This window comes from Tamandua tetradactyla, chromosome 9 (assembly GCF_023851605.1).
Source record: "Tamandua tetradactyla isolate mTamTet1 chromosome 9, mTamTet1.pri, whole genome shotgun sequence".
Lineage (NCBI taxonomy): Eukaryota > Metazoa > Chordata > Mammalia > Pilosa > Myrmecophagidae > Tamandua > Tamandua tetradactyla.
Window position 1 is genome coordinate 13,365,482 of NC_135335.1, and position 27,418 is coordinate 13,392,899.

At 53.2% G+C, this 27,418-nt stretch overlaps 3 protein-coding genes across 4 annotated transcripts in view; 1 reads left to right on the top strand and 2 right to left on the bottom strand.

The window, feature by feature from the left end:
* Positions 1-2,813: 2,813 nt before the first annotated feature.
* On the bottom strand, positions 2,814-10,953 carry FEN1 (flap structure-specific endonuclease 1). The gene is made up of 2 exons (XM_077116013.1): positions 10,042-10,953; positions 2,814-4,984 (listed from the first exon to the last, which is right to left on the bottom strand). The coding sequence occupies exon 2, from the start codon at positions 4,963-4,965 to the stop codon at positions 3,823-3,825; it is 1,143 nt and encodes a 380-aa protein (XP_076972128.1). The 5' UTR covers positions 4,966-4,984; positions 10,042-10,953; the 3' UTR covers positions 2,814-3,822.
* On the top strand, positions 10,390-13,517 carry TMEM258 (transmembrane protein 258). 2 transcript variants are annotated; one of them, XM_077116016.1, is made up of 4 exons: positions 10,390-10,522; positions 11,967-12,076; positions 12,636-12,811; positions 13,415-13,517. In XM_077116016.1, the coding sequence occupies exons 1-3, from the start codon at positions 10,520-10,522 to the stop codon at positions 12,760-12,762; spliced, it is 240 nt and encodes a 79-aa protein (XP_076972131.1). In that variant the 5' UTR covers positions 10,390-10,519; the 3' UTR covers positions 12,763-12,811; positions 13,415-13,517. The 2 variants fall into 2 exon arrangements, with proteins under 2 accessions (XP_076972131.1, XP_076972130.1); XM_077116015.1 differs by having other exon boundaries at positions 12,636-12,772.
* Positions 13,518-14,129: 612 nt separating this feature from the next.
* Positions 14,130-27,418, bottom strand: part of MYRF (myelin regulatory factor) — a 33,073-nt gene continuing 19,784 nt past the window's right edge. The window contains exons 9-27 of the mRNA XM_077116017.1: positions 26,336-26,412; positions 26,106-26,216; positions 25,633-25,723; positions 25,046-25,246; positions 24,656-24,767; positions 24,028-24,137; positions 23,343-23,503; positions 23,188-23,260; positions 22,810-22,898; positions 22,441-22,509; positions 22,027-22,107; positions 21,758-21,846; positions 21,446-21,637; positions 21,019-21,270; positions 19,318-19,405; positions 19,027-19,101; positions 18,480-18,585; positions 16,853-16,927; positions 14,130-16,655 (exon numbers count right to left, since the gene is read on the bottom strand). Coding sequence (XP_076972132.1) covers positions 16,575-16,655; positions 16,853-16,927; positions 18,480-18,585; positions 19,027-19,101; positions 19,318-19,405; positions 21,019-21,270; positions 21,446-21,637; positions 21,758-21,846; positions 22,027-22,107; positions 22,441-22,509; positions 22,810-22,898; positions 23,188-23,260; positions 23,343-23,503; positions 24,028-24,137; positions 24,656-24,767; positions 25,046-25,246; positions 25,633-25,723; positions 26,106-26,216; positions 26,336-26,412 — 2,133 coding nt within the window. The 3' untranslated portion in view covers positions 14,130-16,574. The remainder of the gene's footprint in view (positions 16,656-16,852; positions 16,928-18,479; positions 18,586-19,026; positions 19,102-19,317; positions 19,406-21,018; positions 21,271-21,445; positions 21,638-21,757; positions 21,847-22,026; positions 22,108-22,440; positions 22,510-22,809; positions 22,899-23,187; positions 23,261-23,342; positions 23,504-24,027; positions 24,138-24,655; positions 24,768-25,045; positions 25,247-25,632; positions 25,724-26,105; positions 26,217-26,335; positions 26,413-27,418) is intronic.

The following is a 27,418-nucleotide window of genomic DNA, read 5'->3' on the forward strand; positions in this document are numbered from 1 at the left end:
TCTCTTCTCACCAACACTCAAAAGAACAAAACACTACCGGGCCTGGGAGTCCAGTTCTTGCAAGTCAGCAGATGGAGGAACTTAAAGTCTTTTCTCCTCTAGAAACAAAGGAGGCTACCAGTGGGTTCCCTACGTGTAATCCAAGTGTAAGGAAATAGCAGTGAGTACAGGTGACCACGGTGGGACATACTGACCTAACCAGTTATAAGGAAAAAACAGTTGCATAAAATAAAGACTAGAAGGGATATAAACAGAAACTTTCTATAACCTAAATTATGTTAGAGCATTATGTTTGAGAAGGAAGGGGAGGTTAAACACAATGGTTTCATAGTTCTGAACCAGAAACAGGAAGATTAAAACACAGAAGGTGCACAGTCACCACGACTGTACTCTGGCTTCTCGTTCCAGCCACTGTTCAAGCATCTTACTCTGTTGGGGATCAACCTGGAATTTAGTATTATCACTTATAAAAAGCATTATCAGTCTACTGCTGAAATAATAGTCCTTTAATCTCTTGATTTTAAGACAGAGAAACATACCACCTCTCTCCAGAGTGACTATAGGAATGAATATGCCCGAATCTCCCTGGGCTCCAGGGCTCACCGTGAGCCTTCACTCTTCCCCTCCCCAAACCTACAGCCTTTTCCTCACCTGAGCAGCACCCACTCTGTAAAGACATGAAGCATTTTAGGCACTAAGAGAAGAGAACCTCAAGCTAGAAGGAAAAGGCTGAGCCCTAGAAGAGTTCAGTTTTGAGAGGGAGTAGCAGATAGTTAAGGAACCAAGGTGGGAAGGGTTGTCAGAGGACATCTAATGGAGAGGCCGTCAGGCTTGGAGGTTTGTCAAAACAGAAAGTAGCAGTTAGGAGAGAACAGGTAGCAAAAGGATTGGGATCCTTTTCCATTTGGGCAGATTTGAATCAGAACTGCACCGCCTTCAGTGGTTTCCTCACTCCAGAATAGGTGCTGATCCTTCCCTGTCCCTTTGTTCCCAGTCCCCTCAGACGTGGGTGTGGGTGCCATCAGCTTGTCTGAGCCACCTGGCTTTGGATCCCAGGCTGCCTTATCCAAGGACACCAGGGAGGGTGTACTGAGTCAAGACCAAGTCCTCAAGGCACCACAACCCCTGTGGCCTTCTCTCCTCAGCCTATACCAGTGTGGCCTTCCCCCAGGTCACAAAGGGTTGTGTCCTAACAAAAGGCTCAGAATGTTACAATGGTAACTTGAGTGATTTCAAATCTAAACCTTGACAGATGAGAAAACAGGCTTACAGTGAAGTGACCTCCAGTTGCACAGACTGGCAGAACTAACATTTGAACTCACTTAAAAACATTTCCAACTTACGTGTTTATCTCTGGTACATCTATCTTCGACCACCTGCCCAGAGGCATCTTCTTGAATTAGGCCTGATATCAGTATCCTTTTTACATATGCCAACTTGGTTATCCCATCCCAATGAAATAAGCTGAAAAATAAAGTTAATTTTGACCAAATAAAGGCTCTCGCTTGTCATCCATAACGCACCTCTCTCTGTACATGTGCTCACAGGACTCCCCGGAGCCTCTGCTGTGAATTACTATTCACATCTTTGTGTACTTCCGACTTTCGAACAGGAGTCACAGCAAAGAACTGAACCCTCGCTGCATAAGCCCCTTGGCAGAGGAAAGAGCATTACTCTAGAAAACACCGAAGCAAGGGGGGGCTGTGCTAGGAAAAGAAAAGCCAATTCTCGTATGCTTAAAGGCCAGAGTGCCCATATGGCCAGACTGCATCAGTTTCTCATTCTCATGAGATGCTGTCTCATCCTCCTGTCCTTCAGTGTCCCATTTTGAATTATTTTCTTAACTCATTTCCAGCTTCAGAATGGGTAGTCCTTGTAAATCCTGTTTGCCCAAGTCTTCCTCTGCAGGCACAGAGCCTCATAAATGAACTACAGAACAACCCCTCTGCAACTCTCCGTCCTCCTGTACAAGAGCTTCCTCTCTGAGCAACAATATGAGAATGTGCCAAATAAAAATTCACAGGACTGATTTTCTCTGCCAGGTCCCCAAAGTTAACAAACTCCTAGAAAAGACCAGGGAACTCAGTAATTTAGAAAACTACATTGCATGCTTGTCATGGGGTACCAGCCCTTAACTAGAGCTATCACACCAAGGTGATAGCTCTTTAAGAAGTCTTACCATTTCCTGAATCCCATCACCATCACTAAAGAGTCAAAAATTACTTGAATCAGAAAAGAGACTTAAAATAAATTGTGTGGTTCTGTTTGGAAAAATCCATTTCTAGAGAAGTAAACAAAAGTAAGACCCCTGCCCTCGGTAACTTACATTCCACTGCCAGACTTCTATGTCCACACTAGTGGTTTTCAGAGTCTCCTAATTATGAGGCGGTGGCTATGGAGATCATATTCTCCTTTCAACCAGAAGAACTTTTATATTCTGAGATTCCAAATAAAATTATAGAATTGGAAAATAAGTAGCTGTGTTAAAAGACTGAAAACCTCTGGTCTTCAGTCTTCTGTTTAACCGTCAAGATGATATTATCAACTTGAAAGGTAGTGTAAGTGTCCTTGTTAACTCCAAATAGCAGTAAGTGATGGGAATGCTTTAAAAAAAAAAAAAAAAGCATGAAATGGGACAGAGCGCCCCACGAAACCTTTCAAAGTACAAAAACATTCTACCTCTACGAGACAAACCAACCTGAATTTACTATCACAATCGCAACAAGAAAGTGATTTTGAATGGTAGCTTTCACACACCAAACTGTTATAAGCTTGGATGCCATGAAATAGTTCATCTAAATTGTATGGTTTTCTCAAATAAGCTCCTTTATCTCACAGATTAGGTGTAAGGCCAGCAACCCACTAAATTTATGAGAACTCATTACTCAGCTAGATAACTGGACATCCTTCTCCAAATGGCTTGAGGACCCTCATAGCTGCCACAGCCATTCTGTGGGGCCTGGCGCCATCTGGTGGCCACGCTCAAGCCACCTGCTGTTAGGCGGGTGCGAGTCCAGCAAATGTTACCCTGGAGTGGGCCAAAGGAAAACATTTCATTCTGCCTGGGACTCGGGACACCTGATGGTTTCAAGTGTTCTCAAAGAACATGGTGTTGATGGTTACTTATAAAACTTTATTGATTTTTTTCCACCTTGAAAACAAAAACACATGAAAGCCAGCATCTTTCCCCCAAGTCTCAACACAGTTGATTGATTCAGAGACGCCATCGGCACAGCATCCCCACCTCACTCCCCTGAATGACCACCATCAAGATTCAGGGGTACACGGCCAGTAATCAAATACTTGCTGCCAACTCCAGGGACTCCTCTCTTCCTGTCTTATTTCTCAGCAGCTCTTCCAATCAGGTAAGACTCATCTTGCCGATGGCTGTATTTCAGGTTGGGTCAAAGCTGACCTGGGGAGAGAAGCACAGGATGGTTCCATCATCGCCTCCCACCAGCCACCAGCTGGCCATCAAGGAAATGATTTCCCTAAAGTCTTTTGTCTCCACCATTCATCTTCCTCTTCTTTCTCCAAAACTCATTTTTGCTATTACTTTCATGTAACGATGGATGCGGTGTCCATTAAACGGTTTGCGAAGTGGTTTGATACACTTTCCTGAGCTAATGAAGCAAAACAACAAAGCACCTCTGTGGACACCCTGCCATCTGATCCAGTCAAAAAGGGAAAAGCACTACCGAGGAGGGTGAGGCAATGGAATAGCCCCCCTCATCCCCATGGAGTCTGCTCTAGGCTCTAGCTCTTAAGGGTACAAGGCAAAAATTGGGGGGCCAAGGAGATACAACAGGAGAAAACACCTGTTTATTTCCCCTTTCTGAACTTCCCTGATGCCCCAGTCTTTGCCTTCTTCTTGGCAGATCCCTTGGGTTCTGGCTCCTTGCGCTTAGCTGAAGAGAGGGAGCCAGTGACCTTGAAGAAATCATCCAGGCGGCCCTGGGTGCTGCCCTGACGGCTCTTGCTCAGCCGCTTCACCCCGTTGCGGATTCGCTCTTCAGAAAACTGCTTTTCACCACACATGAAGGTGACCAGCCCTTCTTCGTTCGGCTCACTCCACTTCAGCTCCACAGACTCTGCGTCCAGCACCTCGGGCTCCAGGAAGAGCTGCTGGGCCTCCTTGTGGAGCCAGTTTTCTGGCACAGGGTACTTATTGGGGTCGAGCCGCCGCACAATCTCCTCGATGCTCTTGTGCTTTTGGATGAGGTCCACAGCCCGCTTGGGCCCGATTCCCCGGATGCTCTCACAATAGTCGCTCCCCAGCAGGATGCACAGATCCACAAACTGCTCCTGGTTCAAGCCCAGCTCCTGCAGAATCCGGCTCAGGTGGAACTCTTGGATGGGCAGCTTCTTGGCCTCGCTGGCAGTCAGATGCCGCATTAGCACAGGGCTGCCGAAAGTCAGGCAGTCCATGTCCTCGGTGGCCGCAGCGTAGACTTTGCCAGCCTTCACCAGGGCAGCACAGCTAGCCTCGGCCTCACTGGGCGCATCCAGGTAGGGGATGCCCATGAGGCGCAGCAGCTGCTTGCACTCGTCGTTGTGCTGCTTGGTGACCTTCACCAGCCGCTTAGTGAACTTTTCCACCTCCTCCTCTGCCCCAGCTACCTGAGCCTGCTGCAGCTGCTTCTCGGCCTCAGCCCGCCGCTCACTGCGTTTGGCCAGCTCACCCGACTTGAGCTGCGGCGGCTTGCCATCAAAGACGTACACAGGCTTGATGCCGTTCTCCATCATGCGGATGGTACGGTAGAACATGCCCATTAGGTGGCTGGTGGTCTCTCCCTCCTCATTCTGCAGCATGTCCCCACCCTGGCGAACAGCGATCAGGAACTGATAAATGCTCATGGAGGCATCGATGGCCACCTTGCGGCCAAAGTAGCTCTTAATGTCGTTCTCCCGGATAGCACTGGGAGCCACGTCAGCAATTAGCTTGGCCAGGCCTTGAATTCCCATGGCACCAGAGAATGGGCTTCTAAAAAAAAACAGGCAAGCAAGAGGAGTATTAAAGAACTAAATAAATGGCACAACATCCCATGTTCCATGGATTGGAAGAGTTAACATTGCTAATGTCAATATTACCCAAAGCCAATATGCAAATTCACTGCAACCCTTCTTAAAATTCCAGTAGCAATTTGTGCAGAATTGGAAAAACAGATCCCCAAATTCATATGGAACTGCAAGAGGCCCCTAATAGCCACAGCAATGTTGAAAACGAACAGGGGGACTCGCATAACCCAACATCAGGTTGTATTATAAAGTAACAGTAGTCAACACAGTATAGAACTGGCAAAAAGATAGTCAAACGGGGGCAGTGCGATGGTGGCTCAGTGGCAGAATTCTCTCCAGCTATGCTGGAGACCTGGGTTCAATTCCAGGCATCTGCCCATATGAGGAAAAAAAAAAAGACAGACAAACATCAGTAGAACAAAAAAAAGTCCAGAAATAGACCCACACATCTATAGCCAACTGATTTTTAACAAGGGAGCTAAGTACACACAGTGGGGAAAGAATAATCTCTTCAACAATGGTGTTAGGAAAATTAGATAGCCACATGGAGAAAGAAGATGAAGTTAGATCCCTACCTCACTCCATATACAGAAAAACAACTCAAAATGGATCAAGGACCTATATATAAGCACTTAAACCTAAAAATGTTTAGAAGATAACATAGGAAAAAACCTCCATGACCTAGGATTCAGCAATGGATTCTCAGATATGACAAAAAATACAAGCAACAAAAAGAAATAGATGAAATTATCAAGAAAGTGAAAAGCCAGCCTACAGAATGGGAGAAAATGGTTTCAAACCATATATCTGGTAAGGGTTTAATATCCAGAATTCCTACAACTCAACAAAATAAACCAACTAAAAAATGGTCAAAGCCCCTCCCCACCCCCACCCCACACGAGACATGACTCCCAGGGTTATAAATCTCCTTAGCAATATGGGACAGGACTTCTGGGATGAGGCGGGAGCCGGCATCATGGAAGTGAGAAAGCCATCTTGACTGAAAAGGGGAAGAGAGAAATGAGACAAAATAGTTTCAGTGGCTCAGAGATTTCAAACAGTCAAGAGGTTATCCTGGAAGCTATTCTTTTGCATTAAAAAGATATCACTTGTTAGTTTATGGTATACTGAAGTGGCTGGAGGGAAGTCCCTTCAACTACTGAGCTGTGCTCCAGAAGCCTTGAGGCTGATTCTTGAAAACAATTGTCTAACTGTATAGCTTTTATAATCTGACTGTGTGATTGTGAAAACCTTGTGTCTAATGCTCCTTTTATCCAGGGTACGGACAGATGAGTGAAAAAATGACAAAAAATAATGAGGGGGTTAAGGGTAAAAAATTGGGTAGGTTGAAATACTAGTGGTCAATCAGAGGGAGGGGTAAGGCGTATGTGAGGTATGAGTTTTTTCTTTCTTTTCCTTGAATGTTCTAAAAATGATCATGGTGATGAATACACAACTGTGTGATGACACTGTGAGCCACTGATTGTATACCATGAATGGAAGTTTGTGTGAATATGTCTCAATAATATTTTTTAAAAAATGAGCAAAGGACTTGAATAGACAGTTTTCCAAAGAAGATATACAAATGGCCAATAAACATATGAAAAGATGCTCAACATCATTAGCCATTAGGGAAATGCAAATTAAAACTACAATGAAATACCACTTCACACCTACAAGGATGGCTATTATTTAAAAAACAGAAAATAGCAAGTGTTGGAGAGGATACAGAGAAATGGCAACTCTAGTGTTGTCGGTAGGAATGTAAAATGGTACAGCCACTGTGGAAAAAGCAATATGGCAGTTCCTCAAAAAGTTAGATACTGAATTACCATTTGACTCGGAATTCCCACACCTAGGTATATACCAAAAGAAAGTGAAAACAGGGTCACAAACAGATACTTGTACACCAATGCTTATAGCAGCATTATTCACAATAGCCAAAAGGTGAAAACAACCTAAAAAAACCAACAATGAATGGATAAACAAAATATGATGCATACCCACTATGAGATGATTCGGCCATAAGAAAATATGAAGTTATGAAACATGCTGCAACATGGAAGAACCTTGAAAACATTATGCTCAGTGAAAGCAAGACATATAAGGACAAAAATGGCCTAACAGCACTTGTAAGAGATGACTAGAAATAGCAAACTTGCAGAGACAGAAAGCAGACTAGATATTACTGGGGAAGGAGGGACGGGGGAGTATATTTGTAAAAAATGGAAGAAAAAAAATTAACCAGCTGGTTAAATGTGAGTCAGAAAGCATTTAAATAAAAGAAACATAAAAAAAAAAAAAAGAAAGATTCAGAGTCAGGAAACACAGAACTCATGGGGAAATAGCAATAGTTAATTTGGGTGCAGAAATCTAAGGCAAGGAGTGGTGGGAGGTGAGGCTTGAGGGGTATGTAGGACCAATCACGAAATACCTCTAATTGCCTTACTAAGGAAAGTGATCTATCCTATGGTAACAGTGAGCCACTGAAAAATAAAGGTTAGGTAGTGCAGTGGCAGATTTGCATTTCAGGTAGTTTACTTTAGAGCAGGAAGGAAAAGTTAAAGGAAGTTTCTGTACTATATTCCAAGTGAAAGAGAAAAAGAAATGGAGAAAAGGTGATAGGTTATCATGTTGGTGAAACTGTGACAAGAACCTGGTGTCCTTGTAGGTAAATTAGATGGGGTGAAGCACAGTTCAGGGTAAGAAATGAGGAAATGAGAATTGGGTAATACAATAGATTCCCATTGTTCATACTGGTTATGTTCTATAAAGTCACCATGGCACTAAATTAGCATATACTGAACCACTCCTCACAGGGGAAATACAGGGTTAGGTTCTTATGAGTCTCTGGTCACATATGATCAACCAACTAGAATAAAAGAGAGAAGGAGAAACTGTAAGGATACAAAAGGAGCAAGAGTTATAGCTGGTGCCATCTCACCAACTTCAGCTAAACAAAGTCAGTAGAACAAATCGGACATCAAGTTGGCACTGCAGAAGATCAAAAGATGAACAAGACATGGTCCCCATTCTCAAGACACTTACAATCTATTAGGGCAGTTCATTCGAATGATATTAACCTAAAGCTTACTAAACTTCCTGAGCTCCAGGAACTGAACTGGGAACTAAGTGGAATAAGACAGTGTTGACGTCATGCAGGGGCTTAAAATTCTGTGGGATATAGGCAGCAGCATTATCTAGCATGTATCTGCATCAAGAGCCAGAGATTCAGAAGAGGATTGCTTAAGGAGTCCAGCGATCATAACTGCAGAACGGAGCCCTGAAGGACAGACAAATATTGGGTAAGCAAAGACGGCAAGATGAGAGTGGTACCAAAGCAATGCTAATTTTATTACTTAACACAGCTGGATATGGAACATATAATAATAAGTACATATGTTCTTGCCAATTCCTCCTATATAGCTATACAGCAATAGTTGAACACCCCCAATTCACTCCTCTGGCTCATCTCCTTCAACTAGCAAATATAACATATCTGAATTCTGTAATGTGGCTTTCTCACATCTTGCTTGTGGTGGTTTGGAGCTAAGTTTGACCTTTTGGTGAGGTTGCTTCAGTTAAGGTATGGCCCAATTCAATCACGATGGATCTTAATCCTATTACTGGAGTTCTTTATAAGGAGAAAGAGATCCAGACAGAGAAAACCAGGAGAAGCAAGAAGTGGAAGGTCAATGGACCTGAAAGAAAAGGGAGAGGTTTGGAGAGGACCCCATGTGCACTGCTATATGACTAAGGAGCCCATGACCAAGGATTACTGGCAGCCGGCCCCAGGATGCGTGTCTTCGGGAAGAAAGCACTGTCTTGGCAATGCTGTGGTTTGGACTTTTCCTAGCCTCAAAACTATGAGCCTACAAAGCCAGGAAAGGAAAACACCGCTCTAATCTCCCTTCAGGATCCCCTCAGCACTTACGAGTTTCTACTTTTATCATGATGTCACTAGGAGTTTTATGTCTTTTCTTCTTATATTTTCTCTCCACCACTAAGTCCAAAATGTGTGAAATCCATGGCTCAATCCGGTCATGACTTAGGGTCCTGGCATACTGTAGTCACACAACCCATCTGCACCTCTACAGTTCAGGCCCTCATCAGATCTTTCCTAAGGGCTGTTTCCCAAACCTCAAACCTCAGGTAGGCCCAAATCACCTTCATTATTTTTGTCACATCCGACTAAAACCTCTATCTTCATTCAATTAACATTTTTTTTTAAATGAACCCTTTTGATTTTTAACCAAAATAAGGTGAAAAAGAGAATTCATCTTAAGCAACAATATCTGCTTTTATAGCGTGATGTGTTAAACGTATAATTACAAATAAAGATTCTCAGGGGCCACTTACAGTCGGTGGTATGTGCCCACACTAAGAAATATTGTCCTAGGCCTTCTAGTAATTCACAGACTTTTCTATAACATAAGGTGATCCTGGTCCGTTCCTAATTAAGTCCAAATACCTCAGCGTGGGCCTCAAGATCTTCTGGGATTTGGATGTTTACAGTCCAGGTCCCAGCAGAAGGGCTGGGATAAGACCTGCCCTTTCTCACTTTTGCTCAACTGTGCCCTCCTCCCGCCGTCCTCCTACCCCTCCTTCAAAGCCCAGCTCATCTGGGTTCTCTGTGAATGGCGGTGGCAAAAGCTCCGCTCCTGCGGAGCTCAGCATTCAACCATCTGTGTGACGTTACTTAAGCTCGGCTTTTTCATTTACAAGAGAAGAATGATAATCATCTCTTGTCATGCAGAACTACCAAGAAGGTGAACTGAGAACACAGCTGGAAAACTCTCGACATATACTAAATACATCCATTAGGTCCCATACGCAAAAGCGTATCCAAGACCTTAGTAAAAATACACAACGGCCCCCTAAGACGAAAGTTATATTATTTTCAGAAATAAAGAGAGGCTCGGAGGTTGCGCGTCTGGCCCATCACAGAGGTAGCGGCGGAACCTTTGAACCCCGCGTTCTCACACTGCTCCGATCTCGGAAGCGCTTCCTGTAAGGTCTCACCTGAGACTTGGGGCGCGAGGATTCGGCAACTAGTGCCTTGTCGGGTGTTGACAGACCGAGACGTTCCCCAGAACGGTCTTAAGCCACGCTCCTTCCTCAACTCCGCCGCGGGTCTTCTCTTGCTTAGCCGCCTTCCAAAGCCCGCGCTCGCGTCACGTGACCTGCCCCCGCGCACCGCCTCCTGGGAATTGTAGTCCAGGTCGCTGCCCCTTCACAGCCAGCTTCTCTCACCGCAAACAGTCCCGCCAGGACGAATGGCGTCTCTCAGCGGTCCCGTCCTGCCCTTCTCCATCGCGTCCTTCCACTCCACACCAAGCTCGAGGCAGCCCTATCTTCCGTTACTGTTCAAACCACTGTACTACAAACCCCACAATGCCACTCGCGTGAAGGCGCTTCCTCTTCCGGTCGGATAGAGCGCTTGCTCCGGCCGACGTGGTCTTCCGGTGGCGGAGCGGCGGCTTACTTTGTGCGAGTCGAAATGGTGAGCGGGTTGAGGGGAGTTCCAGACAGGTGTGGAGATTTCCTCGAGGCCGGGCACTTACTTCGCCTCTTTCGCCGAAGCCTCAGGCACCCGAGATCCAGGGAGCGGGGCGCTTGAACCTCCGGCTTGGGCTGAGGGGCGGGAAAAGAAAGCTCTACGCCACGGACTCAGTTCAGGCTGAGGGTTTGATCGCACTTGGTTTCTGATCTCAGATTTTATAAGGATGGGGCGGGCGGTGGGATGCACACCTTTGAGATTTCGCCTATGCTGTTACTTCTATCTGGAAAGGTCTTCCCGCTGCCTAACTCGTACTCATCCTACAGGACCTTGTGTAAATGTCATTTTCCTGGTGAAGCGTTTCCAGCTTGGCCTCTCTTTCCTGGTAGCTCTCACAGCCGCTGTACAGAACTCTTGCCACGTTTCGTTGACTTCTTTGTTACCCGCCACGCCTCCTAGTGACTTCCATCTGACGTGCATCTCGCTCTGGGATGATGTCTATTCATCTTTGTATTCCCAGTGCTAAACACAGGGCCTGCAATTAGAGGCTCAATAAATGGCAGCGATTGTCTTTTTAATTTTTAGGGGGGCATAAATGTTTACTGAATTGAATTTCAGTGTCTCTTAGAACAATGGGGTCAATTTACTTCTGTATAGCTGTTATGTTCTGGGTTTTAGGAGCATCGGCTAGTGGGTGACAATGGAAGTTAACATTTGTACAGAACTCGCAGGCATAATCGCATAATCTCTCCCATAACCTCAGGAAGGAAACAAACTCCTATTGAGCAACTACTCTGTGCTAAGCATTGAACTAGATGCTTTGACATTCATCATCTTTCTTATGTCATACATCAACCCTGTGAAATAGATATTATAACCGCTTTACTGAGACTGAGATTATTCAGTAGAGCCAGAATTTTAACTGCTGTCTTTTGCCTGTAGATGCCAAGGTTCAATTATAGTGTAGCGGAAAGAATACTGAATTAGAAGTTGAGATGTGGATACCAGTCCAGTCTCTATGAGACTTGCATCAAGGATTCTGGTGTCTATACAATCGGGTCCTAAAGTCCCTAAAACTGTAGGCAGAATTTTTCTTGTACGGGTGTTTTTTTCCTAGGCAAAGTCCATAACTTTAATCACATTTTCATAGAGGTCATTGGTCTCAGGAAATGCTAGCCACTTGCTGTGTCTTAGCCCCTGAGCCTCAGCTGACCATGTCTCATTGAAAAGACAAAGTGCCACCTTAGATGTTAGTGTAGTTGTTATTGATGTTATTGTCATTCCCAATTTGAATTACTTAATATTGCTTCTGGAGGATATCCACGTTTCCCAGGTTGAAGTATGTCTCTGGTGGTTGCAGTAGAACGAGGCTCCTGATAACCTCATAGTCCCCTCAGGTTAAAGTCATGGGGTTCTTCTGTGGCTCTGATCTCAAACCCTCCCCTAGGAGCTCGAGGCCATGAGCAGGTACACCAGCCCGGTGAACCCGGCCGTCTTCCCCCATCTGACCGTGGTGCTGTTAGCCATTGGCATGTTCTTCACTGCCTGGTTCTTCGTGTATCCTTTCCCTGAGCAGCCCATGGGCCAAAGTTAAGGATGTGGGAACCCGGGGGAGGAAACCACACTGGGTACATCATCCTACGAGGTTTTTTTTAACCTAAGACAAGGAGGGTGAAGAAAGGCCACTGATGCTCAAGTTCTGGTGAGCTTTGTTTTTCAAGTTCAGCTGAGGTCAGGTTGCTCTTCCCATTTCACAGGGAGTGAACAGAGGGCCTGGCTAAGGGGGAGGCTGGTGATAGGAGAGCTGAAGTTGGGAAGGTGGTATATGGAAGAGTATGCTCAGCTATCAGAAGGACTAACGGCTAGTCCCAGCTCTACCACTCATTAGCTGTGCAACCTAACCTCTCTCGACCTCATTTCAATCATGGGTGGTGCAGGAGCTGGATAGACCACCAGGGTCCAGGTCATCTCTTGGGCTCCTTTGTCCGACGGCACTGAGTCATGCAAGCTTCCCAGAAAGCCCGGAGCCCATGCCATTATGGCCCAGAGCTGTACTGGCCAGGCTCCCTGGGCTCTGCAGTCCACCCCTCTGCTTCTCCTTAACAGCCCTACTCAGGTACGAGGTAACTTCCACCAAGTACACACGGGATATCTACAAAGAGCTCCTCATCTCCTTGGTGGCCTCACTCTTCATGGGCTTTGGAGTCCTCTTCCTGCTGCTCTGGGTCGGCATCTACGTATGAGCTCCCAAGAGTAAGAGCCATGACCGAATGGGACACTTTAGGCTCCAAGGCACAGTCTGGAGAAGCCTCCCTACACCTCTATCAGCAGGGTCCTCAGGCTCTTGCCTGCATGACCCCTTGGTTAATGGAGACAGACTCAGCAGATTCACTGGGGACTCTAGGCACGTGTGCCTCCTTACCTGACCCCAGTGGGCTCTGAGCACACCATGACCTGCTCTGCCAGTTGTGAGTGCTTCACCCTGCCCAAGGCCTCAGCCTGTGTGGGCACAGGCTTCCCGTGCTTATACATGTGTGTTCTTGGAGCATATGCCGCGGGTTAGAAGAGGCTGCTACTTGGAAGTGGGCTGGCTGGGAGGAGGCTAGGATCGAAGACTTAAAACTTGCTGCAGAAAATCCAACAAACAGGTCCCTGAGAATTGGTTCTAGTTGCTCAGCTTCATGGAAGTGTCCCTGTCAGCCCTTGCCCCAGGAGCACAGGGGTTCAGTGAAAAAAGGAGGTGGAAAGAAGGGTTATTGGTTTCATTTTTTTTGGGGGGGGGGGTCATGCATGGTATAGGAATCAAACCTGTGTCTCCCACATGGAGGGCGAGCATTCTACCATTGAACCACCCATGCACCCTGTTGGTCTCATTTTGATACTCTTCTCTTCTAGGTACCAACCACGCGGCTTCGCTGACTCCCTGCTTTTGTAAATTAACTTTTTTACTGTTGGAGGTGTCTCGCCTGCTGTTCCCAATAAAGGCAGATATGTGGCAGTGCTGCCTGGCGTGCATGTTAGTGGGGAGGGCAAGGGGCTGGACCCTTGTGACTTTCCCAGTCCCACCCCTTCCTATTTCTCATCTGCCCTTCAGAGGGTTCCTGCTGCTGGTAAACCCTGCTCTGTCTCTACCCATGAGGGGTGTTGGGGAGGGGCGTCTGTGGCTCTGGAATGGAAGGCTCCCCTGTGGATGGGAAGGGTCCCAGTCTGCCCCCTCTGTTGTTTCTAGAGCAAACTTTTCTAGGAACCCACGCCAGTCAGTCCTGCCCTGGGCCAGTCCCCTCCTCTAAATGGATCCACCCTGCTTTGGGCTGGGAGGTCCTTGCAAGACTCAGCTTGTCTTCTAAGAAGGTTTACCCCTTAGGGGGCTCCTTTTAACCCAGGTGGGGACAGCAGCTGATCCATGGGATGGGGCGTTGTGCCAGGGAAGGGGTTGCTGAGTCCTAGTCCTGTTCCCAGTCCTAGTGTGAAGCATACAGGCATCCATCTGACTCAGAGGCCCCAGGAGGCCTCTCAGGAGGAATTTTTTAGTCCCAGTTGCTCCCAGCTCCACAGGACCCTCTCCAACCAGAGCCTTCTCAAGAACAGGAGATGGGGAGGCAAGCTCAGATACAAAGCAGTATTTGTACATTTATTTATATATGTATATTTACTCCAGAAGAAAAAAGCAGTTCAGGGGACAGGAAGCAAGCAGGCTTGGAGCTGCCTGTCTCTCTGCCCACCTTAGAGTCAGAGTTGGTACATGATAAATATGAGTCGGAGCTCAGGGAGAGGAACTGGGTGTTAACTGGGAGGGAAGGGAACGCTGTATGCACACGCAGGCATTTAAGGGGAAGACAGTGCGGGCAGGGGGATTTGTGCACTAGGAGGGCCTATGTACAGCTTGAAGCTTGGGGGAAATAAGCCCAGTGGCTACAGGAACAGATGCCGAAGGGGAGGGAGGAAGGATGGGCTCCTGGGTCCTGGGTGGGAAATGGAACTGAGACCCACTTTGCAGCACAGCCAGGTAGCTGGCAGCCTCTGGCACGCAGCCCTTTGCCTTCCTTGAAGCCCTTTTCCCTTGGGCATAAGGCAACTTTGGTCCAAGGTTGACCCCCTCCAGCAGCTTGGAGCCCCAGCTTGACCCCTACCCCTGTACCAAGGACCCCCTCCCCAAGCTTGGAAACAGAGCCAGCTGCTAACCAGACTGGGGCAAAGCTTTGTCCAGATGGGCTCCAGGGGGCAGTGGAAGGTCATTTTCCAGTTAAGGACTGAGGGGCAGCAGTTTTAAGGCATCAGGGAGGGCTCCCGATGGGAGTAGGGAGAACTGAGTAGTCCTAAGTAAAGTTCAGCCCCCTGCATGGTATGGGGGAGGCTATGTAACTCCTATGTCAGAATGAAGAAGAGGAGCCGGATGGGAGGGTAGGGGGGTCAGGAGGCGAGGTATCCCCGTTCTCCCCGTAATCCCCTGGTATTTCCCTGTCCTGAGGGTAAGTGCTTTGAGATCCAGAGCAGATGGGGTGGGGGGGGCTGCAGTTCAGAGGCCCCTTCAGGATTCTGCTTCCCTGCAGAAAGGCCTCCCATTCAAAGCTGAGAATGAAGGAGACAGGCTGGAGGGGAAGCCTGGCTCCCAAAGGGACGGCAGGATACAAACAGACAAGGAAGGCAAATCCCTTCCCCAGTTCTGAACCCAAGGCAGACGTTTGGCTGAACAATCACCACACTCCTTCCATGAGCCCGGATATGGCTTCAGAATGCTCCAGGCACCCACTACAAAACAGATAGGTCGGCACTTGAGATACTGTGTCTTCACTAACCCAAATCCACCACTGCTCCTGGGAGGACTGGGCAGAGTAGGGTCTACTGCTGAACCCAGGCCCCTCCAGCTTGGCTGTCCAAACCCCGCAGGGGAGCTTTTGATTTGGGGGCGACGAGGCCACCAGCAGACAAGTGGAAGGAGAGGCCAGAGTCTCAGCAGTGGCAGGGAGCGGGATGGGCCTCTCTGGGGCTCCCCAGGAGGGGTACGGCACAGCCCCGGCTTCTTTGCCAGCATCGCTCCAGGGCTTTCCCTCCTCTGGGCTCTCCATTTCCATCTTTCCCCTCCTTCCTGCCCTGGTTTAAGTGCATTTTAGTAATTGCTTCATTAATAACAGCAAAAGCTATTTGAGTCCACCCACCAGCCAAGACCAGCCTGCTGCCCAGCAGGGATTCCTGCTCCTCTGCTCAGAAAGAATGATGGGGTCACCGACACAGGGACATTCCTGGGAGCAGGCTGTGGGGCTGCAAGGGAACGTCCCCTTCCATAGTACTCCAGATTCCAGGGTCCGAGGCTTACCTAGCCCACTGGCCTGTGAAGGGCTGAGGGTGGCTTTAACCAGGTACAGCAGGTACATATGGCACATGTCAGTTTCTCCATCCCATCCCAGGGGGCTCTTGGGAGCCAAGCTCTCCCAAGAGAAGACCCCCACCCCCACCCAGCCATGCTTAAAGCTTAAAAGTTCAAGTCCAGCGTAACAGTCAACCCCCAAAAAGTCCAGTATGAGGCCACCCCCCAGGGAGCGCCTTCAAGAATGAGCTTTTGCCCTCCATGGACATCTGGGCCTAGCCAAACCCCAGCTGACCTCCAAGGCAGGCAGTTCTCTCCAAAAGGGGTGTACTCCCAGTCTAAACAGCAGGTATGGTAGAACCCACCCTGGGAAATCCAGGTCACAGGCTTCCCCTCGCCTCCAGGACACCCGAAGCCAGCCCTCCGGCCACCACGTCTGGACAGATGTGAACTGGCCCTGTCCTGGCACGGAGGAAGCGGGCAGCTGGGAAGGCCTGGGAGGTCTCTGTCTCTCTGGCCGCCTCCGGGTGCCTGAGGGACTACCAGCAGGAACAGCAACTCCAGTGTGAGGACTTCCAGTTTCACCAGTCGCAGGGCGGGCCAAGGCCTGGCTTCAGTCTCTCCAGAGGGAATTCCAGTGAACAGCAGAGAGCTGGCCAGCGGCAGGCTCCAGTGTGACAGCATTCATCCAGTGTGGAAGGGGGCTGGGCACCCCAGGTCCCCGGTGTGGCACTGCTCAGGCTGGGCAGCTCAGTCACACAGGCGGTAGAAGCGGAAGTAGTAGTCTGTAGCTGACTGGACCGAGCTCTCCATGCTGCAGTTGGCCTGGCCCTGGGGAGGAGGAGAGAGGGAACAGGAGAGGCGACTTTGGGGGTGCAGGGCAGGAGGAGCCCTGCCCTCCCCAACCGCTGACCTTGCTTGGCACGAGGCCCCAGGCCTACCACGTGGTCTGCAAACCCTCCTTTGCAACCCCCAGACACTGCAGGCACAGGTGCCTGAGCCCCAGGGGTAGAGGGGACTTCGCTCACCAGCAGTGCTACCCGGAAGTGGTAGGTGAACTCGCGGAAGGACAGGATAGTTACTGGCCATTGGTGGGAGGTGCCCTGGAGCAAGAAGGGAGAAGAAGGGTCAGTACAGCCCCCTGCCACATCTCCCCCAGCATCCCCCTCACCTACTGCCCCCAGGTCTGTGGCAAGCTTTATGAAGGGGAAAAGCAGTGAGCTTTGAAGGGAGATGGGAGGCGGCAACAAGCTCTGCTCTGGTGAGTGACAGCAGCCATCCTCTGCAGATGCTGCTTGAGTCCCCAGCTGCCCCCTCCTGTCCCCTGCTCCCTTTCCAGTCTTATCTCTCCTTGCTGTCCCTCTCACCCTTGGTGCTCCTGGCACAAGAAGTGTTTCATTACCAACATCCCCACTCCAACCCAACGAGGTGGGTTGCTGCTACTCTCCTGATCCTATGGATGGGGAAACCCGGCCACTTGTCTAAAGTGGTAGTGGGCATGGAGCAGAGCTGGGAGTCAATCCTGGATCTGTCTGGCTCTCCCCCTTGGAGAGGAGCCGGAGACCTGGTCCCAGGAGGCTTCCCCATCTACCTGAGGCTGTGGCTTCCTCTGTTTCATGGGTTCAGGTCTGAGCCCCACACCCGAGGAGCATGTGGCTGGGCTCGCCCCCCAATTTCCACTGCCCAGGCCTCTTGGGGCTCACCTAAGCCTTCCCCTGCTCAAGTCACTTTCCCCCCATCTTTTCTCCCCAGCTAGAGACTGCGTCCTGGAAGGCAAGGCCTGTGTCTCCTCCACCTCTGTCTGCCCCACAGCTGAGCCCAGCACAGGCCTGGGACAGAGAAGGCACTGATACATACTTGAATAAACACATGAACAGATGAAACATATTACTACTTCCCTTCAGGGGTCCTGAGTCTTCTCCCATGGATTCAGACCCAAGAAGAAATTAATGGCCCATCAGCCCCAGGATTCCTAACGCCAGTCACATGGCCAGTAAGGGGGTGGCCAGCAACAGGGCCCGGCTGTGTGGTTCCCAAACCAGATGTACTCCCTCCACGGGCAGCCTAACAGAGCGGCCAAAACTGCAGAGCTAACTGCCACCTCACTGATCTGCAGGGACCCCGGCTCCTTCCTGCCTCTCCAGATTCCCCCAGACACGTTTCACCTCCCACACAGCTCAGTCCTGACCACCAGATCCCTGCACATGCGGATCCCTACTCCTGGACACGGTCTCCCCTTTTCTCTCCCCAGCTGACTGTCCCCTAAATCACCCTTCAGGACACATACTACTGTCCCTGCCCTAGGCTAGATTAGTTCTCCCTACCACGGGCTCCCAGGGTGGACACCCTGCCCTACCCATCTCCATCACGACACGTTAGTCCTTGTGGAATGGTTGTCTTCCTTGGGACCCTGTGAGGACAGGGACAGGCGATGCTCAGAAGTAAATGGAATGGCTATGCATGTATATGGGTGTACGCATGTCTCCTTCCCTGGGGACACAAAAGCCCAGGCCCCTCCCCGTCCCTTCTGGGGGTGCCTGGACTCTAACCCGATGCTCCCTCCCTTCACCTATTTGTGAACCCAGCTGTGCTGGGGGGGGGGTCTCTGAGGCCTGGCTGGCCCCCTGCTTCCCACTTCCTCCCCCTGCCCCTTACCTGGGTGTCCTGGTGGGCATGGAGGTTCTGAGCAAAGCCCCCCTCCTCACACGGCTCCTCCTTTGACACCAGGCTGCACAGCACCACGGACACAGGGGAGGAGGAGCTAAGGAAAAGCCCAATTAGCAGGCAAATGGGGTTCCAGAATCTCTCAACCCCAGTCCTCTCCCAACCAGCCCTCCCCTCTAACCCCGCTCCTGGAAATAAGCCACCGAATCCTCCAAAAGCCTGATGATAATGCCTCACATCCTAGATGGGCACACAGCTTTCCCTTCTACCATGCCATCTGGGCCTCGCCACCCCCGCAAGCTGCATCCCCATTTTACAGATGAGAAACTGAAGCCCAGAGATCACCGTGGTCATGCAGCCAGTTAACCAGAGGGCAGGCAACAAAACTCAGCATCCCTCCCTAACCCCCCTTCCCCCAGGTCTCCAGTCCATAGTGTAGGAAACACGCACTGCCCTCAGACCTGGCCGTTCAGAGGCTCTACAGTGGCATTCCTCCATGACTCCAGCCCATCCCCCGTGCCCCCCGCCCAGGACTCACTTCATCTGCAAGGTCAAGTTGAGGTGCAGTGGGGTGCTGCCACTGACAGGGATGTGGTAGGTGAAGTTTCCAGGCCTAAAGGGGCAAAGCTGGCTTCTTAGCCCCTGGTCACCCTGCTAAAGCCACCCCATCAACTCACAGCCCCAGCCCGTCCCAGAGCCCTTCAAGGGATCCACACCCAGATGCCTGGAAAGGGTTACCCCACCTCATGGGGAAAGTTCCTCTGTGATCTGGGCTCATGTCACCTGTGGAGCCCTGCCCTTGAGGGTGAAGGGACGGAGCTAAGCCTACCTGCAGCTGTCCCCTGGAGTGCAGTACTGAGAGGTGATGGGCATTGAATTCTCCAGCACCTGGATAGAGGCTAAGGCAGGCACTGGGTCTGCAAGAAGAGAGGCGTTTGGGGCAGGGAGAAGGGTGACAAGGCAGGACACAAGGGAGAAGCAGCCAAGCTTTGCCAGACTTAGATCAGTCACTCACACCTTAGTAAGAATAAGTTTCCAGTTATTCTTCTCAGATCCCTGCAATGGCCAGGGTCACATACACCCTTCCCCAGAAGTCCTAGGATTAGCCAGTTCCCATGAACTTGGGCCTTCCCTCCTCAACGGAAATGCAGCACCCAGGAGCGGGGACACTGGTGTACAGGTCCCACTTGTTCTGGCCTGTGCACCTCTTCCTGATGGAAAATCTCTTCCCCAACTCCAGGTTCAGGGACAAGTTGGTAGTTTGAAACCCACCATGGTGCAAGTATTCACATCACACAAATCAGGGCTTTTTCCTCCCTACCCCGACCCCCGAGAGTCGATAGTCAGCTGTTAAACATTTAGCCTGCCTGTGGCCCTCTCTGATGGGCTAGCTGAGTGGGGGTGGGACTGAAGTCTCCCACACTGGCTGTGATGGGGTGGGTGGGGGGGTAAGGGAGACAAGGTTTCCTCCCCACCCAGCTTGCGCAGTGGCTTGCTGCTGCCTGACCATCCAGAAATGGGGAAGCTGGGGACCCTGGCCACTTGCTGGACTTAGTACATTTCCAGCTCTATGAAACCCAACCCAGAGATCCAAGGATCCCAGCAGGACCCAGATGGTCCTGTGGGGCCACAGACAGGCATCAGATACCAAAAAGATGCAAGCTGCCCTTCCCATTTCTCCTTGGGGGCAAACTCCTACTACCCTTCAAAGACGTCTCTAACACGGCCTCTTCCTAGGAAGCTTCCACACCTTAGCCTGTACGAAGCGCCCTCCCCATGCCCAAAGCTACCTGCTGGTCCCCTCAGAGCCACGGAAACTGCCTTGTCTTTATGTCTGTGAGGTTCTTGGGGGCAGGGACAGGTCTGCCTTAATCACCCCAAGTGCCCCATCACAGCCAGCCACCAAGCAGCAGCCCAGGAAACCTTGGATTCTACCCTTCACTCTGAACTTCACTCTGCAAAGCTACAATTTCCAAAGCTTTTTTTTTTTTTCCAAGCTTCAAAACCCTTCAAATGAAAGTTGATGGGGAGGCCCTGTGCTTAGAGCAGAGCTGCCTGAGAAAAAGGCTCCTGGCCTCTATTTCCACATCCCATGGCAGCCCCCCAGACACCTGGGAGGAACCCAGTTTGAAAACCTCTGCAGTAAAAAGTTCTCTAGCTTTGGCTTGACATTTGGAAAAAAAATCGGGGGGACCCTGTATAGCACCTCCTCATCCCGGTGGGGGACAAAGAAGGAGCCAGGCTCTAGAGTCAGGCAGGCCTGGATTGGAATTCCAGCTCTGCCACTAATGGGCTTGTATGACCTTGGGCAAGTCACTTGCACTGGAGTCTGTCTCCTCCTCTGAACAATAGGGATGACGGTTCCTTTCCTGCAGGCATGTTGGAAGGATTAAATGAGACCACCTACGTGAGGCACCTGGCCTGATCCCTGACAATTTCCAGCCAGGCTGGCAGGGTACTATACCGAGATGGAGCCTGCCACGGGGCCTTGCTGACCTGTAGTGAGAGGTCTTGGGGGCAGAGCAAGTACCTGGCTGGTCTTGGACCTGAGTGGGCTGGGCAGGGCCCAGGCTTGGCTGGGGGGCCCGGCGGCGGGCCCGGCCACGGAGAGAGAAGCTGGGGCTGTTCTTGGCTTTGCCCTGCCCCCCAAGGAAGGGCACTGCGGGGCTGGCCAGAGGCTCCAGGCTCTTGGGATGCTTGGAGAGGCCAATGCCATTGGCTGAAAGGCCCCAGGACTTGGCTCTGATGTTGGTGATTGGCAGCAGGGCCATCTGGCTGGGGCCTGTGAACAAAACCAGGGACAGGCTGAGAAGAAGAGGGGAACTGGCTGCCTCTCGGGCCTCAGTAAACGCTGGGTGACCCCCATCCATCTCCTGGTCCCTTTTGGACATCCCCCACAGTCAGTCTTTGGGTCCGCTAAGGCCCCAACCCAAGCCCTGGCCTTGGGAGAGCCATACCTGAGCGGTTGGAGGTAGGGCTGGGACTGGGGCTGAGACCACGGCTGGCGCTCAAGCTGGGGCCAAGATTAGAATCAGTGGTGGGGCTGGGAGCAGGTGAAAAGCAGCAGACGACTGGGCAGGGCTGGCTGGAGCACAGGTCCAAGGTGCGGAGGGCTGGGCCTGGGGCCGAGCTGGCCAGGCTGGCGGTAACTGAGGAAGCCAGAGGCTGTATGAGCTGCAATGGGGCAGCAGAGTCCCCCACCCAGAACACAGTCCCCGGCCCCTGTCCTCTCCCTGAGTCCCACCTTCAGACCCATCCCAGACACTCACTCAGCAGCAAAGAGGACCGTGTGCTAGGCGGCCCGGTGGTCCCAAGGGCCTGTCGAAGCTGAGTGGTCCCAAAGCTCTGGCTGGACCTGCTGGGGAAGGGTGTGCTGAGCTCAGTGGGGCTAGGAGAGCCTGAGCGGGGAGGCCTGGGAGTCCCGGAGAAGCAGGCTGGGTGGGAGGAGGTGGAGAGGGCAGGTGGGAAGGAGGCAGGAAGAAGGGCAGCAGGAGCCAGAGGAGGGAGGAGGGAGGGGACGCTTGGTTCAGACACATACCATGGGCACATGGCCTCACTCCCCCCAGGGTGCTGGGGCCGGAGCAGGGCCAGGAGACAGGAAGTGGACCCGGCAAGAGAGCTAAGGGGCAGCAAAGAGGGAAAAGGAAGATAGGTGCAGGAGAGTAGAGAGAGAAAACCATCAGAGATGGCGACGGTGGGCAGATGGAACCCCAAGGTCCTGCACTGGCCCTTTCCTGCTACCCCCTATTCCAACCTGGACCCCTGACAGCTACCTGGAGCACTAAGGAGGCTGGAGAGCAATACTGGCTTTAGCAGAGACTGGGAAACAGCTGCCCACCCTCCGGGGAGAGCCTCCCAACCGCCCCTGGAAGCCCCCAGCAGGCACTGCACCCCCTTCAGAGAAGACATCCTCTAAGGCCCCCCCAAAGCAGCCAGGCCTTCTGGGACATACCCATCAGTGTCCACCAGGTCACCCTCAGCACGCAGGCTCAGCACATACAGTGTGGACATGGACACCACGCTGGGAGCCACAGGAAAGGGTCAGCGTTAGAGCTAAGGCCACCATTCACCCCCCTCTCCAGGGCAGGGCCTGTGGACATTGGTCCCCCGGGGCTGGGGTCCCAGGCGACGCCTGCAAACGGGGTCTCCCCAGCTCTGGGGGGAGCAGATAGAAGGAGGCTGCCCACCTCCTTCCCCAAGCCCTCAGCCACTTGATCTCCCAGGCCACACCCTCCTCCCCCAGGCCTGGGCCCAGGAGCAGCTGGACCCACTGGGCAGCTCGACTCCCCCAGGCAGCCACCCTGAGAGCCTCAAAGGTCACCTAAAGGCCATGACCACCACCAGGGCGACAATGGTTCCTTGCAGGAAGCGCTGGCTGATGCAGGCCTGGTCTGGGACCGCAGCCGACACCTGAAGCAGAGGGAAAGGGGAAGAAGCAGAAGAGGCATCAGTCTGGCCCAGACTTAGAGTGCCCCTGGCAGCGCTGGGAACTGTGGGAACTGCCACTGTGGGCAGTGCTGGAGTGGGGGGGATGGGGGGGACAGGGGACTATGGTCCACCCATTCCCCCCAGAGGGGTAGAGGCAGAGAAAGAAGAAGCTGGGGCCAGGAGGGCTCCAGGGGTGGGAGGGGAGGGGAAGCAGCTGAGTCAGTGAAGTGGGGGAGGCCATGACGGATGGGCCTCCTAGCCCTGCCCTCACCTTGCTGGCCATCTTGGGGGGCCTCTTCTTGTGGGGGACACTGCCTGCCCGGCTGAACTGGCTCCCAGCATGGCTGCAGAGAGAAAGCCAGGGTCAGGGGTTCCCCTGGGAAGGGGGCCTGGCCTTCCCCCACCCTGCCCACCCCGCGTCCCCACCTGAAGGCACCCGAGCTGCCGGTGGACTTCAGGCTGTCGAGACGCCGCAGTTTGGCCAGTTTGTGGCTCCAGCGCTCGAGCTCGTCAATGCGCGTCTCCAGGTTGTCGGTCAGCTTGCACAGCTCCTTCACGGCACCCACGTTCTCCATGAAGATGCGCTCCTGCCGTGGGGCAAAGACCAACAGAAGGGCTGGGTCAGCCCCTGGGAGCCCCAGGCTCCAGGCCCAGCAAGGAGCAGCACTCACGGAGGCCCTTGAGTCCAGCCTCAGCTCCCACTGTTCCCAGCGCTGCCTCCAAACTGCCTCCCACCTTTCTCTGTGCCTTCTCTCAGGCTGTCCCACCTGCCTGTGTCCTTCAGAGCCTCCTGCTCCCCAGGCCTGAAGGCCCCAGCCCATTGCTCTCACCCTTGGACTAATATAGCGGCTTATCCTGGGGCACCTGCCAGCCGTATTTCAACCTCATGACAGGTAAGCAACAGGCATCCTCACCATAAGGCTTTGCAGTAGCCATATGAGAACATAAGAGAGGCCACCGCCATGGCCCTCGTTTTCCAGGAGGGGCTTAAAATGAGCTTTACGAGGCTTCTCTTCCCCTAATCACACAGCTTCGCTGGGGATAGGAGGCAGCAAGAGGGCAGACCGGCCCTGCCGCGGCCGGGCCCACCCTCAGCGCCCTGGGCCCTCACCTTATTCACCACCAGGAAGTTCTCTATGGTTTTCCCATTGGCGAAGACCACGTCTCCCGTGTCCTTCACCGCCTCGGGCAGGATCTCCTTCACCTCCTGGGCAATGACGCCTGGGGAGGGGCAGACCAAGTAGTGGGGGGGGGGCATCCACGGTACACTAATGTAAACAAGGGCTTGGGGAATTGGAGAGCAAAATTCTGGGGGCTAGAGATTTAGGGGTCAAGGAGCCCTTGAGGCAGCTCTGAGCAGATGAAGTTTCCAGGGTCTCCCAGTAAACAAGTATTCTCAGAGTGGCAGGCCCAGGGGTCAAAGTGTGAGGTGGCCCCCAGTTGGGGAGAGGTGGCTTCCTGGGAGTACGGACCCCAGGGGAAAAGGGGCAGGTTCCAGGAGGACAAAGGCAGGATTCATCTGCCAGCTGGAGAAGCGTGAGTCCCAGGGATATGATTCCCGGAGTTCCAGGGGCCAAGGGCGGGCTTCCCAGAACCTGGGAAGTCTCCACCTTCCGGGGGCTGAGGAGTGAGACATTAAGGGGGCAGAATGACAGGGGGCGGGGCTCCCAGGGGGCGGGGCTTCTCTATGGGGCGGAGTCCCAGGAACCAGGGGCGGGGCTCCAGGTCCGGGTACCTACCAGTCTCCGGCGTGGTGGCCTCAAGGCCTGCGCTGGCGGCGAACTCGGGTTTGTATCGGTAGCGCACCAGGCGCATGCGCGAGATCCTCTTCAGCTGCTCCGTGGTGTCCACCTGCAGCGGAGCCACCACGGCAGGGACTGAATCCCTCCCTTCCTGGGGCCGTCGGGGTGGGGGGGGTTGGGGAGGTTGGGGGGGAGGCCCCAGGGTCCAAGTGGGCTGCAACCCGGAGGCCGCAGTACAAAGGGGAGGCCTCCCACCATCCTTCCCCGATTCCCCACCCACCGCCCCTCCAGGAGCTCCGCCCATGCAAATAGACCCCCCCCAGCGGCCTCGCTCTCCGCCCCACCCCCACCCCACGCCCCGCCCCTCACCGACAGCCCCGCCCCCACCTCCTGCACGTGCTCCTTGGCCCGCAGGTCCGAGGGGTGCATAAGCGAGCCCATGACCTTGACATTGCCGTGCACCACCAGCGCCTCGTCGGGCCGGTCGGTGTTGATGCCCACGCGGCCGTGGTGGAAGACCGTGTCGGGCACCTGGGCCCGCTGCCACAGCACGTCGCTGTCGCTCTCAAACTGGCCTGGGTTGGAGGCCTAGGGCAAGTGGAGACAGCGGTCAGTCCCTGGGGGGGTGAGGGTAGGGGTGGGTCCTGCAGCAGCACCCCGGGAAAAAGGGAACCCCTCGGGTCGGCCAGCCAGCCGGTCCTCACCCCACCGTGCCCCAGTTTCCACCATCCCTCCCGGGGCGGCAAACTTTTAGTCCCTCGAGGGATCCCAGAAGACTACCAGGTCCCGTCCTCTTCCACGTTTTGCTGGGAAGGGGACACGGCCTCCCAGGCAGGACAGGCGCCTGGCCCAAGGCCCTGTGGCCAGTACCGAGGATCAGCACTTGGTGGGGGGGAGGGAGGCCCGGCTCCCCAGTACCCAGGTGCTTCTCTGGGGAGGACAAACGTCCCGCAGCAGGTCTGCGTGCCCCTCACCCGCACGATGATGCGTTCAGAGATCTGGGCGGCCAGCGTGTAGTTCTGGTTCTGGGCATGGGCCTGGAGAGCCACCACCAGCATGAAGTACCTGCGTCACACGGGGGGGGTGTCTCAGGAGCACCCAGGGCCCGCCCCACCCCCCCTCCACCACCCCTCCTGAGCCGGGACGCACAGTGCACACAGCTGTCCCCTCCAGGGGGCTCACCCAGGCTCCCACCCACAGGACACCCAAGGGACAGAGGTGGACCCCGGGGCCTCCACCAAAGGGCAGAGATTCCCCCCCAGGGCTTGCAGAAGCCACAGAGCCACTGCTGAAATCCAGAAGCCGGGCCCAAGTCAAGTAAGGGCTCTGAGTCTCCAGGCCCTCATCGGTCAAAGGGGTCAGTCTGTGGGACTCTGCGCCTGGCGGGCAGTGTGTCCCAGCCCCCCTCTCCCACCGTGTGGTCCCGGGGCGGGGTCCAGCCTGTCACCTCTGGTCGGGGTTAGGCTTGCCCTTCTTGCGCATATTGTTAGCAGTGGTCTCGCTGAAGTGCAGCCGCCCCACCGTCACCTTGGTGACCTGCTCAGGGGGCAACGTGACCCTGCAGGGGAGAGGCAGGGTGCTCAGGGGGGCAAGGCGGGGCACCCAGGCCAGGGAGAACGTGGGCGCCCAGGCTGGCTCCGGGGTCGGCCCCTCCGGAGGGGCCAGCCTGACACTCACGTGACGGGGTTGAAAGGCCGCTTGCTCCGGTCTGACTGCGACTGCTCGATGTTGATCGACTGGTTCAGGGCCTCCAGCTGGGGGGGAGCAGCGGAGCCCAGGGGTGCTTCAGCCAGAGCTCGCGAGGACACCGAGGCACAACCCTCCTCTCCCCACTCCGCCACACTCAGGCGCCTTCCCAAATACGGACCTGAAGCCCCACAGACCCCACACCCGCCTCCGTGTGTCACACATACCCCCGTTGCACACCACTCACTCCCCACCCGTGCGTGCATGCACAGCCGTCGCCCACAGTCACCCACTCAGCCCCCAGGCCTAACTCCAACCCACGCCCACATGACTCCCCCACTTCAGTGGGTGCACACTCACAGCCCCTCCCCTCCACATCCACACCCACACCCACACCGCTCCCCATCCTTTGCACACATCCACACCCCAGACCAGCCTCTACCCAGAGCCCCTCAACCTCTCCACAAGCTCCGGTGAGCCAGCCAGGGGTGGGAACCAGCATGAGAGGTTTGGGGCTGTGACAGATGGCAAGGCTGGAGTGAAGAGCTGGATCACAGCAGCCCTGGTGGGCTAAGCTGAGAAGCCGGGCTTTGCCTGGAGGGCACTGGGGAGCTACGGAAGGGCGGGGAGTGTTTCCGGTAGAGGACGAGCTGAGGGTCAGAGTGGAAGCTGCTGAGACACTCAGACAAGAAGGGGAGACAGCCCAGATCAGGGGAGAGGCAGAGATGGGCAGAGAAGGGACTGGGATCAGGCCAGGTGCCTGATGTGAGGGTGAGGGTCCCCTGGATTTCTGGCTTGGGTGGCTGGGGCGCTGGACCCCCATTCCCTGAGAAAGGGACTCCAGGGGGGATGAGCACGTTCACAGGGAATTCAGTTCGGCAGCGGAGAGGACTGTGGGTCCAGTAGGCATCACATAAAAGGAGTCAGCAGGGGTCTTGCTTGGGGGACACAGACTCTGGGGCCACAGGGTAGAGAATGAAATGGAGTGAGCAAGAGTGGAGGGCTGAGAAGCCCCAGTGTTGGAGGGGCAGGTGGAGAGGAGGAGCCAGGAGGGTCTCAGGGGCAGAGGGGCAG